Below are 16,441 nucleotides of genomic sequence, written 5' to 3'. Positions count from 1 at the left end.
TGTACGGTACCGGCGACCGCCACGGTACAACCTAGAGAGACTGCAACAACCGGATGTCGCATCAGCATACGCGCAGAATCTCGAGGCCGCGTTGCCAGACGAGGGCGAGCTCGATGAAGCCCCTCTAGAGGACTGCTGGAGTACAGTGAAAGCAACCATCAACGACGCAGCCGAGAGCACCATCGGGTACGTGGAACGGAATCGACGAAACGAATGGTTCGAAGAAGAGTGCCGAACGGTTTTGGAGGAGAGAACGCAGCGAGGGCGGTAATGCTGCAGCAAGGGTCCCGACAGAACGTGGAACGTTACAAACAGAAGTGAAAACAGCAGACCCGCCTCTTTCGGGAGAAAAAGTGCCGCCTGGAAGAAGCGGAGTGCGAAGAAATGGAACTGCTGTGCCGTTCCCAAGAAACACGGAAGTTCTATCAGAAGCTCAACGCATCCCGCAACGGCTTCGTGTCGGGAGCCGAAATATGCGGGGATAAGGAAGGAGGCCTCTTGACGGACGGACGTGAGGTGATCAAATGGTGGAAGCAGCATTTCGATCAGCACCTGAATGGTGTGAAAAACGTAGGCACGGGGAACCACGGCAAAGGAGGAAACGACGACGCACAGAAATGAACCAACTCCCACGTTGAGAGAAGTTAGGAATGCCATTCATCAGCTCAAAACCAACAGAGCAGCTGGTAAGGATGGTATGTATCGCAGCTGAACTCATCAAGATGGACCCAGAAAAGATGGCCACCTGTATGCATCGGCTGATAGTCACGACCTGGGAAACCGAACAGCTACTAGAGGAGTGGAAGGAAGGGGTAATCTGCCCCATTCACAAAAAAGGTGATCATTTGGAATGTAAGAACTTGGGGGCGATCACTATTTTGAATGCTGCCTACAAAGTGCTATCCCAGATCATCTTCCGTCGTCTGTCACCTAAAACGAATGAGTTCGTGGGAAGTTATCAAGCGGGCTTTTTCGACGGCCGTTCGACAACGGGCCAGATCTTCGCCGTACGGCAAATCTCCAGAAATACTGTGAATACCAGGTCCTAACGCATTACCTGTTCATCGACTTCAAGGCGGGATACGGAGAAACATGGACGTAAACGGCTTTCCTGGGAAGCTGACTAGACTGATCAAAGTAACGATGGACGGTGTGCAAAACTGCGTAAGGGTTTCGGGTGAACTACCCAGTTCATTCGAATCTTGCCGGGTACTGCGACAAGGTTATGTACTCTCATGCCTACTCTTCAACATCGCTCTGGAAGGTGTGATGTGACGAGCCGGACTCAACAGCCAGTGAACGATTTTCACAAAATCTGGTAAATTTGTGTGCTTTGCGGAGACATAGACATTATTGCCAGAACATTTGGAATGGTGGCAGAGCTGTACACCCTCCTGAAATGCGAAGCAGCATTGGTCTAGGTTACCACAAAACTCTTCAAACAGCTCTACATCCTATGATGTACAAAAAGAATCCGTGCAAATCAAGAGTCTGGTGTAATTAGAATCAGCTGCTTAACCCTCGAGCGATCGCGCTGTTGTATTTTGTACAACACGTTGAAAAAATCTCGCTTTTTGTACTCAGCATTAGCGTGGTGCTGACGCAGGTAGTCAACCGCGCGAGTTACGGAAGGTTAAACTTGTGCGTACGGTTTTTGTAATTTTCAAAACCAGCAAGGGAGTTCTTTCAATTATGTTCTTGGATGTTAATTTACGTCTTTGTTACTTGGTATTTACATTTATTTGGCTTCCCCAAGCAAAGCTTAATGGTAATACATACACATATGCCTTGGGTACTGCCACATAATCAAATTTTAACTATCGGACAACATTAATGGCAATATCGCGTTCTGCATTTGTTGGACAATTCACCCTACGCGACATATGTAGATTAGCCTCAACTTGAACAGAACATGCTAGACTGTAACAGAACTATAACTATAATAACAGAACATAAATTTCCAAGCCATGCATTGCAATTTTTGAGTTGCAATTTCTAGCTAATAAGTTTTGCATTATTGTTAAACGATCTGTCACCATCAAACAGCTCAAGCTTCACTTTAACATGATATTGTTTCCTAACCAAACCCAATGGTGGATGCTACGTTTGCGTTTTGTACAGTAAGGTTTGCAGTTTTGATATTGAATTCATAATAATTGATTGTTGAAAAGTACACAACAACTATGGCCTCCGTTTTGACGCAGACAAACATTTTCGAGATTAGCTGTCATTATCAATACAAGTTGAGACAAAGAATAACTTCTGCACTATATGTAGTTGATAAGCATTCCGATGGTTTTTATTTTCTCCTCGTCACCGGTTCATGTGCTTGAACACTAGCAGTACCATGCACACAAAAACCAGCGCAGTTGCTACAACTACGAGCGACAACAGTACACCTCGCAAGCGAGATGTCAAGAATGGATCTGCTTCCTGCCGTTTTATGCAATCTCCATATGTCATGCTATATTGCTCGTCATCTTGACACCTATCGAATGGGTTAGTGAAACTGATATTGTTTGCCGTTAGGTCAGCATAAATTTTACGCATCTGTTCTTCACCCAGGCCGCTATTATAGAGATGTGCTTCCTTGAGGTTAGGGATGGCCCGTAGCAATTCAGTAATATTGATCGTTAAAAGCTCGTTGTGTCGAATGTTCAAATATTCCAACGACGGGAGACCAATGTTCGTAAAGACTACCTCTGTAAGGCCATCTCTGTCGAAATCCAAGTGAATTATGCTTCGTGGTATATCGCTCCAGGGAATCGAGGTAATATAATAATTGCTCTGCAGATACAAATATTTGAGCTTCGTCAGTGTACTCAGTGCTGAACCGGGGATAGCTTCAATTGAGTTATGTCCCAAATGCAACACTTCTAGATTTACTAAGGGACTGACAAAGTCCACGTTTCTTATCATATTGGACGATAGATCTAGATAGGTGATAAGAAAATTCTCTCCGTTTGTAGTATTCACTGTTTCGATATGATTGCTGCTAAAGTCTCCTAGAAGCAGTTCAGTTGGCAGTATTAGCTCCTCCAATCTCGTGCTGGTCATTTCAATTCCAGTTGGTCGGTGCATTGCTTCGTAGAGCTGCTGGTCAAAGATAGTTACATTGAAACTGGATACTCTCATTGATTTTTGTTTGATGTAGTAGTGCTGGTAGCCCGCAGGAAACGAGATTTGGTCGCCAGGCTGATAGGAAATGTACTCAATTCGGCACACGGATCTCACTGAGTACGGAGCACATTCATAATGAAAGGCAATTGCAGTTGCAATTGGAAGGAAAAACCTAGTGAAATATTGTTGTCCCATTAGTAGACTTCGCAACGCAACTGAACATTGAACAACTTACCAAACTGATGTTTGCCAGCACAGCATCTTAAATCGACTACACGCTTGAAGACGACCAAAATTCAAATGATTACTTTAAACGGGGCTCCGTGAATTCGCGATAAGGCTCGTTCTAAATATGTCTTAGGAAGGGAGTCATTTGAATTTGATTGTGATAGGTTGGAAGGAGCATTCATATTACGTCATTGCTACGTGTGTATCAACTTTAGAATATGTTTAAATATTTTGCACAGCTGCTGTTATGGTAGAACTTCTTACTATGGGACAGAAACTCAAATTGAACGTCAAAAAACATATAAAAAATCAATCAATCCTTTCAGAAGCGACATAGTTGAATCTTCAATCGATTATGCACTATAAGTAAGCAACTAAACAGTCAAATTTCTGGCCCACATTCATTGGCGTATCTAGTTTTTTTTCTAGGGGATGCCAGTTTAAGTGGCTTTCAATTTGTTTTGCTTGTGTTTGGAAATACCGATCCGACCTCAATTTCTTAGTAAAATCATATATTGCGTTACGAGCAGTGTTGTCATGCTAGTATTAGATCTGATTACTCAGGGTTCCCAAATCTCGACGCCCTCTGTACTGGTACTGGTAATCTTTCAAGGGTTGCTACGAAAGTTTGTTCCTGTATTTTATCATGTATTTATTCAAAAATTTCTGAATGAATTTTCCATCAAAATTCTTCTGAAAATTTCTCAAGAATCCTATAAAACTCTCCAAGCTTTCTCAAGGAGCTTCTCCAAAAACTATTTCAAACGACGCAATTCCAGGGAAGAAAAATGACATAGAATCGGAGATTATTTCAAAGTCATACAAAAAATCCTCTAGGGTTTTTCTTTAGAAATGCAGATTTGTTTCTTAAACTCTTTCATGAATTATTTCCTTAGGTCTAATTCCATATATTCAGAGATTCTCTCAGGCATTTATCTAGAATTTTCACTAGAAAATTCATCTAGTGGTTTATCCAGAAGTTCCTCCAAGGATTGCTTAGGGTTTATTCAAATGACTTGAAGTGTTCTTTCATATTTTTTTCCGGTGATTCTTTAGAAATTTCTTCAAAGATTCTCTTAGCAATTTCCACAGAAATTACTATTCCTTGGAATTTATCAAAGAAACTATCACCCTTCTTTGAAAACCTGCACAGTGTTCTTCTGTTCTTTCAGGTATTCTTTCAAAGATTATTTCAAACAAATCAATTTCTCAAAACTTCATTCAGAAGATCCCTTAATCTTTTTTAAAGGATATTTATTGCCTATGCAGGAACTTTCCTTCAGAGATATTTATGTAATTATCCCTGAAGAAGTTGTATAGGAGTTTCTTCTATGAATTCCTCCAGAGATATCTCCAGGAGTTCTTCTAAGAACTTCTTCAAAATTCCTCAATGAATCCCTCAGAAAATGTTTGTTGGATTCATACAAGAACTCCACCATTCCATTGTTGGCACACCACATTTCTAATAGATTCCTCAAGAAATTTCTTTACGAATATCTGCAGGATCCCTCTCAAAAATACCTTAAGCAATTTTTCAAGAATTTCGTCTAGAAATCACCAAAGTTATAACAAAGAGTTATTTTTAAAGAAGGGATTCCTTCAGATAACCATTCTGAAATTTCTTCAGAGCTTCCTCCAGAGATTCTTTCAAGGATCCTTCCAGGAATTTTTGTATAATTTCTGGAAGAATTTCTGAAAAAAAAATCCCTGGAGGAATATTTGAAACAATTCCTGTATGAATCTTCTTAGGTACCCCAGGAGATATTTCTGAAGGAGTCACATGAGCAATTTCCAAAATGAAGACTTGTAGGAATTGCTGTAGGAATCTCAGAAGGAGTTTCTCATGGAATTGGAGGAACGCTTGATGAATTTTCAAGAGTCTCTGTTGGATGTTTATTAAAAAAAATATATGAGTTTCTGTAAATCTCCTTTAAACTCCGAAAATGTATCTGAAGATATTTTTGAACCAATGTGGAATACCAGAAGAAAGCCGAGCGAGTTTTTTTGAAAGAACCTCTGAAGGAATTTTTGAAGAATTCTATAGTAAAATTTCTGTAAAAATCTTGGGAAGAACTTTCGAATGAATCTCCCAGCAGGAAGTTTTAAAAAACTTCCTAGAGAAATACCCAGAGAAATTCCTCGGAAAACTCGAGATAAAACAAAAGAAATTCCTAGGAACACATTTCTAAATTATTTCTCAAAAAATCCGAAAACAAATTCTTGGAATTATCCTTTGAGAAAATGCCAGAGGAATTTATGGAGTAATCATGGAGAAATATCTGGAGCGAATTCTGAAGAAAACTCTGTATGAACTCCTGGAGGAATTCGTGCAGGAAACTTTGAAAGAATTTCTCAAGAAATCTCTGAACAAATTTACAAAGGAATCCCTGCAAAAGTTTCCTAAACGAATCCCAAGAAGAATTTCTCAAAAATTTGGAAATTTACATTAAAGTTTTCGTGAATAAATCTCTGGAGAAATTCTCAAGAGAATTTCTGAAGGAAACCCTCTGAAAACATCCATAGAGCAATGATGAAAGCAATGCATAGATAATTTCTAGATGGAATCCTTGTACAAATTCATGAAGGTATGTTATAAACACTCAAGAGAAATTTATTGAGGATTCCCTGGAAGAATTCCAGAAGAAAACTTAAAAAAGGAGTCTGTGAAAAATTTTCTAGAGAAATCCAAGAAGCAATTTCTGGAGGAATACTGATTTTTGGAAGAAATCGCTGAAAGCATTCCTGAAGATATCCGAAGATGATTTACTGAACTTTCGTACGTAATTTTGAGAGAATTGATGGAGGAATTTCTGAAGGTTCTCTAGAGGAGTTCTTGAAGATTTTTTCGGAGGATGTTCTAATTAAATACTAGAAAAATTCCTAAAGAAATCCGTGGCAGATGTACTTTCTGAAAGGGTTTTTTTTAAAGATTTTTAATGGAATCCGTTGAGCAATTCCGAAAGGAATTCAAAGAGAAAATTCCGACGGCATTCCTGGCAGTTTTTTTTTATTAAATTCCCTGAGTTTTTTTTTTTCTAAAGGAATCACTTTGGTAGTTTCTGATTATTTCTATAGGAATCCATGGAGAAATGTCTGAAGATATCCATGAATTGTTTTCCAAATTTCTAGCAGAATCTCTCAAAAAAAAAATCTGAAAGAATCACCAAAGGATTTCCAAAAAACTCATGGATGAATTTTTGTAGCATCCTTGCCAGATTTTCTAAAAATAACCTTTTCAAAAATTTCGGAGAAATTTCTAATGAAATAGCTAAATAAAGTCCACATCGTTTAAACTAAAAATGGTACAAACGTCATTCTGCTCATGGAACGGAGTGAAACGGAACGCATAATCAAAACAAAACAGCAAAAAGGGTTACCATCTGTGTGTTTTTCGATGCCCACAGGGTTACTAGAAGTTCAAATTAAAAAATAAACCCCGATGGTTTGCATGAGGTGTCGGTACTGGTAGTGGCCAAACTATTGAAGCCAGGTTAGTGCAATGTTGTGTAAAGTTTTAGTACAAAGGCATGCAAAGAAAACCTAGCAGAGCACAACTACGTGAACATAAAAATATTTTACAGAGCAATTGTGAGTACGGTTCTCAAAAACTACACAATTTCTTCAGAGTACGTAAAATGCAAGAAATTGGCATTTTCGGATAAATATTCTTTCGATAATTATTTAGGGAATTTTTAAATAATCATTTGGAAATTGTATTTCAATTTGTTACACTAATTGGAAATTTCTTCGACCTTTCCTTTGGATCGCTTTCGGAAATTTCTTTCACAATTTCTTCGGAATCAACAAATTTGGTATTTTTACAAAAAAAAACTCTTTCGGAACATTTTATCGGTTATTACTTTGAAATGTTTTTAGCAATTCTTCTAAAACTTTTAGTGACAACTTTTTAATTTAATTGTCAAATCCTTCAAAGTTTTTTTACGAGAGTTCCTCCGCCAATCTTTTCAGTAGTGTCTCGGCCGTTTTTCTTTTTTTAAATATAAGCAATTTTTTTGGTATTTTGTTTAATTTCTTCAGCAACTCCTCTGGCAATTCCTTTGGGAATGATTCTGAGAGCTTGGAGAAATGCCATCGTCTGAAGGAAGCCTGGCAGTCATATTTTACCGACGTAACCGTCTTTCTACATTCCTTTCATCTCCTAATGACACATTCTACAGTGGCGTTACAACGCTTTGACGCCTTTTTGGTCAGATTTTTATTTATAACTCAAAAATACGTACCGTAGACCGCAAATATTTTTGCATATTCGGATTTCTTGCAAAATTTGCAGTAAACATGTTCTGTTGAACATTTATTTTTCATAGGAAAAGTATTTTCAAAATGGGATTTAGTAGCGTGACGTTACAACGTCACCAAAATGAGGTCAAAACGTTGTAACGTCACGGTGGAATGTGTCTAATTTGTTTCAATGTATTTAATCCTTTAAAAAAAGATGTTACATGCATCGAATCGTTGAGTATTGAAACAAGTTGGCTTTTGATTTCATAAAGAGACTGCGATGCCGATAAAATATCACTGACTTGGAGAACTATCTCGTAAAATTCTTTTGAAAATGCCTTTCTTTTTCGGAAATGCATTTTTTTTAGATTTCCTTTGTTTTTTTCTTTTTTTTATCTTTATATTTCTTTAAGGAATCTTTCGGCAATTCCTTTGAAAACACTTTCGATCCTATGAAGGTTATTTAGATCATTTTTTTTTAGTAATGAAGCCCATACTCGCATAATCGATGTAAGCGCCATTGTAGTTTTGAAACTTGTGGGTGGGTCTCCCTAATCAAAAATTTTGGAAAAAGATGCAGCAAACAATTTCAGACAACTTCTCTGAAGACACTAAGCGTCTAAAATTAACGATATCAGAGAAAGGAAGTTCTTCCCGTAAAAATGTGGATTTGGACCATTGTGGAATTGTGTAACGTCGACTATGCGAATATGGGCAGGGAATCCCAGTTGCAGTTTCTTTCGGTATACCTTCGGCAATTCCGATAAACCTTCAAAATTGCTTTAAGAATTTCATCAGGCATTTTTTTTTTTGAAACTTCTTTGATTGTTACTTTGGAAAGTTTTTCGGCGAATACTTTGGAAACTCCTTCGATATTTTTTAAGAGATTTCCTTTGGGAATCTACATGAGAAAAATCTCAATTTTTTCGAACATTTCTTTAGAATTTGGATGACAATTTCTTTTTTTTTTTTAATTATTTTTGAAATTCCTTCAGTTGGTTTTTTTCCAACAATTCGTTTGAAAATTTCTCTGACATGTTCTTTGGAAAACAGTTCCTTAGGATAATCATCACGCAACTCTTTGGGGATTCCTTCCGAAACTCCTTCTGCTTATTATTTAAAAATTCTCTCAAAAGTTTCTTTGTAAATGGTTTTGAAAATTTGTATGGAAATTCTTCGGTAACTCCTATCGAATATTTTCCGCCGATGTTTTTTGGGGTTGTATTTGGCCAATTGCTTTGAAAATCTTTCTTCCTTTTCAGGAATTTCTTTGGCAATTCTTACAGAAATTAAAACAAAAAAAACAAAAACATCTAAAAACTTACGCAATTTTATGGGTTTCCCGTTATAGTGTATAGTGGTATGGCTATCCATCGCCAGTCAGATATTTTTTCTCGACTCTCTGGACATAATGTATCATTTTGCTTGCCTCACAATATGCAAATTCATGCAATGTCAGGCAAACAAAGCCCATCAGTTAATAACTGTGGAAGTGCTTAAGGAACACTAAGTTGAAGAGATGCAGGTCAAGTTTCCCACTGAGTTATATGCCCAAATTTCAGGCAATTTGGCCCACAAAAAACCCCATGACGTAGGGAACAAACCTGCCGATAATACCCTTAGTCCTCCTATTTCGAAAGAAAAGGATCATTCGACCTGGTGTTCCACAAGGCAGCATACTGGGACCAATCTTATACAATATTTTTATCTCCAACTTACCTGATTTGCCACAGGGATGTCAAAAATCGTTATTTGCAGATGACACAGGTATCTCAGCCAAGGGGCGAAGTTTGCGTGTCATTTGTAGTAGATTGCAAAAAAGTTTAGATATTTTTTCTTCTTATTTGCAAAAATGGAAGATTTCTCCAAATGCTTCCAAAATTCCACTTATAATATTCCCACATAAGCCAAGAGCTCTTTATTTGAAACCCTTAAGTAGACATGTTGTCACTATGAGGGGAACTCCAATAAATTGGTCGGACGAAATTAAGTATCCAGGGCTCTTACTAGATAAAAACTTAACTTTTTAAAACCACATAGAAAATATTCAAACTAAGTGCAATAAATACATTAAGTGTTTATATCCACTTATTAATGGAAAATCAAAACTTTGTCGCAAAAACAAATTTTTGATTTATAAACAAATTTTCAGACCGGCCATGTTGTACGCTGTCCCAATATGGTCGAGCTGTTGCAATACCAGAAAGAAGCAACTTCAGAGGATTCAAAATAAAATTTTGAAAATGATTCTGAAGTTGCCTCCCTGGTATAGCACTAATGAGTTGCATCAAATTTCTAATATTGAATCATTGCACAGTGGGAAAAATCGACCCAAAAAACGGATCTTTTAACGCCGCTGGTTTCGGTAAGAGAAGTTGACCATTTCTGGCGTAAAAAATTACGAGAAATCGATTGATGCTAATTTCATTCACCGCGCGGCACGGAAAGTGGTCCATTTTGCCCCAATTTCCCCTTTTTTCATACAAAAAGAGAATCAAAATGTTCTTTCAAACAACTAACACTACTGTAGATCATTGAAAATAGCTGCAGGTGTAATTGGAAGTTAATAGGAATCATGAGAATACATGAAAGATCCTTTTAAATGCTTATTTTGCCCCATATGCCCCAACAACTGTCGGATATTCACATTTTTTTCCTAATTATGAATGGATTTTTGATGTTACTGACTTGAAGTTGATTTGTTTGGCATAAACAAAAAGCGCTTGATCTTTTATCACCAGAATCATCTTCGGAAGTTGTCCAATTTGCTCCATTTTGCCCTATTTTCATGAAAAAAATAGATTTAAAATGTATTTATGAAAAACAAATACTGCTATGGAACGTTGAAATAACTTTTAGGTGCAATTGGAAGCCAACAGTTATCATGCGCATATTTGAAATATATTTTCCCTATTTTACCCTACATGCCCCTAAATCTGCTGGAAAACAGCCTATTTTGTATGGTTTTGTAATGTCGCTGGGTGTAAAACATGAAGCCCTGGATCAGTTTTGATATATACGAACGCGGTTTATCGATTAATACTAGAATCATTCTCGGAATGGTATAAATAGCTGTCCATTTCACCCCAATTTGCCCTGATTTTTGTCATGTAATGAATAAATCAATTTGCCCTGATTTTTTGTCAAATATAATGAATAAATTAATTTCCCTTATTACTATTGATACTGAAACCAATGTTATCAACAAGACATATATATGACTTTTTCTATAATTTCAGCTTTTGATGGGGAATTAGGGGCATAATGAGCATTTTATAAAATATGTAAAATATGCGCTATACTGATTAAATAGAGCGTCTCAAAGCACAAAATTATATATTTAAGATGCTTCATTTAATCAGTTGTGTGTATATTTGCCACAAATAAAGATTATGGTTAATGCTTATCGTACCCTGTATTCCCCACCAATGTAATATGTTTTAACTGTCCTTTCGATTACATTGGTTTCAGTACCATAAGTCTATCAATTCGGACATAAGCAAATGGGGGGAATTAATTCATTCATGAGGCGACAACAAATCTGGGCAAATTAGGGTAAAATGGACAGTTACTTGTACCCTCCCGTAAATGATTCTAAATTTTATCGATAAACCGTATTTGTATATATGTATAAAAATGATCTAGGATTTCATGTATTGCAACCAGAGATATTACAAAACAATTGGAAAAAATGTTATCATCCAGCAGTTTTAGGGGCATGTAGGGCAAAATAGGGAAAATATCTTTCATTTATGCGCATGATAGTTGTTAGCTTCCAATTGCAACTAAAACTAATTTCAACGTTCCATTACGGGAGCATCCATTAAGTACGTCACGCTAAAATTGGGAATTTTCGACCCCAACCCCCCCCCCACCCCCACCTCCCACTACGTACGGGTTTTTCCTATACTTAATACATACCTTGTCACAATTTCACAAATCCCCCCTCCCCCCTAGGACCGTGACGTACTTAATGGATGACCCCTACAGTATCTGTTTCTGATAAATATGGACATTTGAAAACTCATTTTTCTATGATAATAGGTCAAAATGGGGCAAATTGGACAACAACTGAAGATGATTCTGGTGATAACAGATCTAGCGCTTTTTGTAATGCAAAAAAAAAGAAATTCAAATCAGTTACATTAAAAATTCATTCATAATCATGTAAAGTTCACGATTTCCAGCAGTTGTTGGGGCATATGGGGCGAAATAAGCATTTAAAATGATCTTTCATACATGTTTATGATTTCTATTAACCTCTAATTACATCTGCAGCTATTTTCAATGATCTACAGTCGTGTTAGTTGTTTGAAAGTACATTTTGATTCTCTTTTTGTATGAAAAAAAAGGGCAAAATGGGGCAAAATGGACCACTTTCCGTACCGTGCGGTGAATGAAATTAACACCAATCGATTTCTCGTACTTTTTAACGTCAGAAATGGTCAACTTCACGTACCGAAACCAGCGACGTTAAAAGATCCGTTTTTTGGGTCGATTTTTTCCACTGTGCATTGGAACAGATATCAACTAAAATCATTGCAAACTTTCGTCAAAAATCGTTGCAGTCTTCTATTGCTACGATTAGTTCTTTGTATAATTAGTTTAAGTTAGGTTAAGGTTAGGATAAGTTAAAAAATTGTATTTCTGACACGCAGGTGAAAAATAAAGCCTGCAAAAATCTTAACTGCTACAGCAAATGAAATGTAATATGTTATTAATTAGTATATTAGTATTATTTTACCAAATTAGGATGATATAATAAAGATTATAAAAAAAAGGATCATTCGACATTTTTTCACGGATCCAAATGACTGCTTTATGGTTTTCTGGTATGATTCTATGAAATATTGGAAAGTTATCAATGGGCATTCGTGGCTTTCTATATGCATTTCTCGAAGTAGTCGTCAAAGGATTTACTAAGTCTATATCAAAGGCGTCACCACAGACATTCCCAAAGAACAAAGACGTTTCAAATGAACTTTCAAAAATATGTTTTCAAATACACACGCACAATTTCCCAAAAAAAAAATAGACGAACAATTTTCAGAAGCATTACTTAAGAAATTTACAAATCAGTTTTTGGGAATTTTTGTATTGGAGTTACTAAATAAACTCCCACAGAAATCACCGACAAAACTTTCAAATGTTTTACTGAAGGAAATTCCGAAATAATTTTCAGAGAAATTCACAATGCTTGAAATAATTTCCCATATTTCCAAGGAAATGCTTAGTTCGTTTTGATTATACAAATTTTATATGAATGTAATAAGCGATTTTTTTTTCTAAACAAAATAATCAGCTAGGATAATGGTTCAGAAAAAGCGAAAAATGACGCGTGTTCTGGCAGTTGCGATGGGGATCTCCTTCGGATTGCATTGTTCGGCGGAAAAAGCGAAAAGTGACGCGAGTTTGGGCAGGGGCACATTGTCCTTTCTCGTTTAGCATTGGAAATGGATGCACACTTGGTAGCTAACGGTATTGCAGAAAATTAAGAGAGTCAAGAAGCTGTTGCGGTCATCCAACAACATGGAACTGGGTGAGATCATTCCGATTTTTCTTTATATCCTAAAGCGAGTTAGGGTAATTTCGCCAATGCGTTTTTATGAGGACTCCTAGAGTTTGATAATTTCTGCAAATAATCTTGCAGCTCTGGTGCTGACCAAATTCTGAAGCAATTAAAATGTTAGAAGTAAGTGTTGCAGCTCACAAAAATCATTGAGAAATTTAAAAATAATTGGCTAAATTATCTCAACGGCCGCCGATTACAGATAACACATGGGACTACTCTTAGTAAAATACATGATTCGGAAATAGATATCCAAGCTTCTAAGTTTATTCTCCGAATACTCTTAATTCAATACTGTGAAAAGCGCGACTATTTTCGTGGGTCAGTCCATTTTCTCAGTAGAGAGATGAACAAATACTCCTTTCCGAGACAACTGTGGGGACGCTGTGGATTCCACGGTTTCTAGTAACGACGGTTGCCGAACTAACATTCCTTCCCCTCCCCGATGACCGTAAGGACGTGGCTGGCGCCGTTATTGACTTTAAAATATTGTACTCTCGAATTGTGCACATTGAGAGTGTGTAGCTAGTCCCAAGCACCACTCATTGATTCTCTGTTCAACTTCGATTGTTCTGGTCAATCACGGAGTAGCAACTACGATGTGTACTAGACTGGGTCAACAAAGTCGATTTTTTGGAACAAAGCTTTTTCGATTCCTTTTAGCGTCTAAAACAACTGTGCAAAATTTGGAAGCGATTGGTTGCTTCCCCGTATTCCGCATTGCGATTGAAATTTGTATAGAATTTAGTATGGGAAAAGGTGCTTTTCAGTATTTTTCTTATAAATTGAAGATCTAACTAATGATCTAACTAATGATGTTAAAGTATGCCGAAAAACTTTGCCGAAGACCGCAAAGTGATCTGACACTTGTGAAAAAAGTTATAACGTGCAGATTGCCCGGTGGTGCTTAACATTTAACATCTAAAGGAATAACATCAATAATAAGATCTCAATTTTTGGCCTAAGTTACCAAGCGAATAACTTTTTTCACAAGGGTCGGATCACTTTGCGGCCCTCAGCAAAGTTTTTCGGCATATCCTAGGCTATATTTTGACGTCATTAGTTAGATCGTTTAAGACAAAAAGTTTCAATTTACCAGAAAAATGCAAAAAAGCAAATTTTCCCATACTAACTTCCACACAAATTTCTATCGCAACCAATCGCTTTCAAATTTTGCACAGTTGTTTTGGAAGCTAATATAGCTTGAAACAGGTTTGTTCCGGGTTGATGTGATCAAATTAAAATTTTCTCCATACAACGTTGACCCACTCTAATGTGTACGGTTATATTTGCTTTACTTTGGTTTGCTTTGCAAAATAATCAGCTAGGGTAAATTCGCGCCACTTTGGTGCCTCATTTACAGAATATAAATCTGTTGTTTGTGCTTACATTTAAACATGATTATATCACAATGAGTTATAAATAGCACATTTTATTATTATTATTATTATTATTATTATAGCTTTGTTAGAAACTTCTTGTCGAGATACCAGTTGTAACAATATGTCAGACTGTTCTGGAAAAAGGTGCTACGTATTGCTATCAAACATTTCTTTAAATCTCGATTTCACAACTACTTTCAGAATCAGCTCGAGAATTCTATTTTCAGAAATCTCAACAATCATAAAAACGAAAAAACAATAGAGTATGAAAATCACATTATGACTTAATTTTCCCTCCGGACTTGCACTTTCCAAGCCGGCAAACAATGTTAAACGTAAACTGTCCAGTCCACCCAACCCTTCCGATCCACCAACATGCCACTGCACCGCCCCGGTTGAGTAGTAAATTGATTTTCTAAAACTAATCTGTGTTTCTCCCTCTCATCATGTTTTTTTCCACCCATCTTCTCTGTCACAGTACGAAGCACCAGCTCACCGTGGCCGTCGGTCAGCACCACATTGCTGCTGTGGTCCACCCTCTTGGCCATCGGAAGTTCCTTCCGGTTGCATCACCCGTAGTAGTAGCAACAGCATTCATTCGGCTGTCACCAACTCTCAGAACACCAGGACAGCCGGGGACGACGTCATTCAACTGGCCAGCCTCCCGCCCACTCGCCATTCCGATGGTGTCTTTGTGCGGTGTGTAGTTTCGTTCGACGACGAGTGGTTCCCGGCGTGCGTGGGGGGGGGGGGATCTCTGACGTCCGGTGGAGTGTAGTTTGCAGAATTAAAGCAAAACTTATGAGAAACTTCATACTCGAAGCTCTTGAGATGACCGTTAGGGCGTGACTTGTTTTATGGGATTTCTAAAATCTGATTGGTTCAGTGTTTTTATGATTTCAAAAAATATGGAAAGTAAAGCTATTGTTTTGAGACAGCTTGAAGGTAGGTTTGAATAAAAAAAACTATGAATTATTCAAAATTCTGCCATAACAACAAGCTTCACCCTACTGTCGGTCATCTCAACTGAACCGATTGCGACGACCCGGACAGCCGGAAGATTGCATCTGCGGAGCAGGGGACTACTGAAAAATGAAGAGAGCAAACCGAGAACAGGGAGGCAAGGCAAACTATATCAAAAGTAGCGAGCTAAGTTTAGCGTGAATCGAGAAAAGGACACACTCGAGAGAAAGAAAAGTATAAATATTATATTTACGAGTCGTGAGGAGGAAGGTGGTCGGGAGCCAGCCAACGAGGTAGAACCAGGTCCAGCCGAGCCAGGACAGCGTGATTTACTTGATAGCGTTTATGGCCCAGTCCGAGAGCTGACAGCGAAGGAAAATAGCTTTTTCTGAGTTTAGTTTTCCTATTAAGTTTTTGTTTCGTTTCAATTTCTTGTACAGAGTAAGTAAGGTAAACGTAGAGCAGAGAAGGGCAGAGAATTAAAGAAAATCACTCGCCCAGCTGGGCAGTCCGGCACACTTGTACAGAGAGGAAAAGTGCTGCAGACGAGTGCCAGGAGCCACTTCGAGCACTGTAATAATGAAATGGCAGAAAATAAAACGAGGAAAAAAATCCGCCATTCCAGCAAGATCAACACCGAGTGATTGTAAATTTTATGATTTTGTACATAAAAGTTAGCTGGGAATAATTATTAGAATAAAATTTCCGCTTGACCCCATAATTGAGTTTGGTTCATGTTTGCGAGGTGAATTATGGCAAAACAATCCGAAGTGTCCCTTGTTCTTGTACAGATACTCAATGTAAAATGGCGAATGTTAAAAAGAAGCTGGATACTGGAGGCTCTCTTTGTGTATTCGATGGGTTATCTCTCCCTGGTAGACGTGAACAAAAAATAACACACTTAGCAGTCATCATTTCTTTCTCCTTTCTCAAGTTATTC

General features: G+C 37.6%; 2 protein-coding genes across 8 annotated transcripts in view; one reads left to right on the top strand and one right to left on the bottom strand.

The window, feature by feature from the left end:
• LOC109428027 (uncharacterized) overlaps positions 1-16,222 on the top strand; it is a 91,505-nt gene extending 75,283 nt beyond the window's left edge. For all 7 annotated transcript variants that reach the window (XM_062857020.1, XM_062857019.1, XM_062857022.1 and 4 more), the window contains exon 5: positions 15,017-16,222. In XM_062857020.1, coding sequence (XP_062713004.1) covers positions 15,017-15,117 — 101 coding nt within the window. In that variant the 3' untranslated portion in view covers positions 15,118-16,222. The remainder of the gene's footprint in view (positions 1-15,016) is intronic.
• Positions 1,718-3,489, bottom strand: LOC134291099 (uncharacterized). The gene is made up of 2 exons (XM_062858396.1): positions 3,356-3,489; positions 1,718-3,292 (listed from the first exon to the last, which is right to left on the bottom strand). The coding sequence occupies exons 1-2, from the start codon at positions 3,379-3,381 to the stop codon at positions 2,314-2,316; spliced, it is 1,005 nt and encodes a 334-aa protein (XP_062714380.1). The 5' UTR covers positions 3,382-3,489; the 3' UTR covers positions 1,718-2,313.
• Positions 16,223-16,441: the final 219 nt, after the last annotated feature.

Source organism: Aedes albopictus, chromosome 3, assembly GCF_035046485.1.
Source record: "Aedes albopictus strain Foshan chromosome 3, AalbF5, whole genome shotgun sequence".
NCBI classification, from domain to species: Eukaryota; Metazoa; Arthropoda; class Insecta; order Diptera; family Culicidae; genus Aedes; species Aedes albopictus.
The sequence above is the reverse complement of the archived record's forward strand: the minus strand, read 5'-3'. Positions and strand labels throughout refer to the sequence as shown.

Coding starts and splice junctions, on each gene's coding strand:
- LOC134291099 (XM_062858396.1), bottom strand. CDS start 3,381: ATGCTGTGCTGGCAAACATCAGTTTG. Junction 3,293..3,355: donor TGCTGGCAAACATCAGTTTG/GTAAGTTGTTCA, acceptor ATATTTCACTAG/GTTTTTCCTTCCAATTGCAA.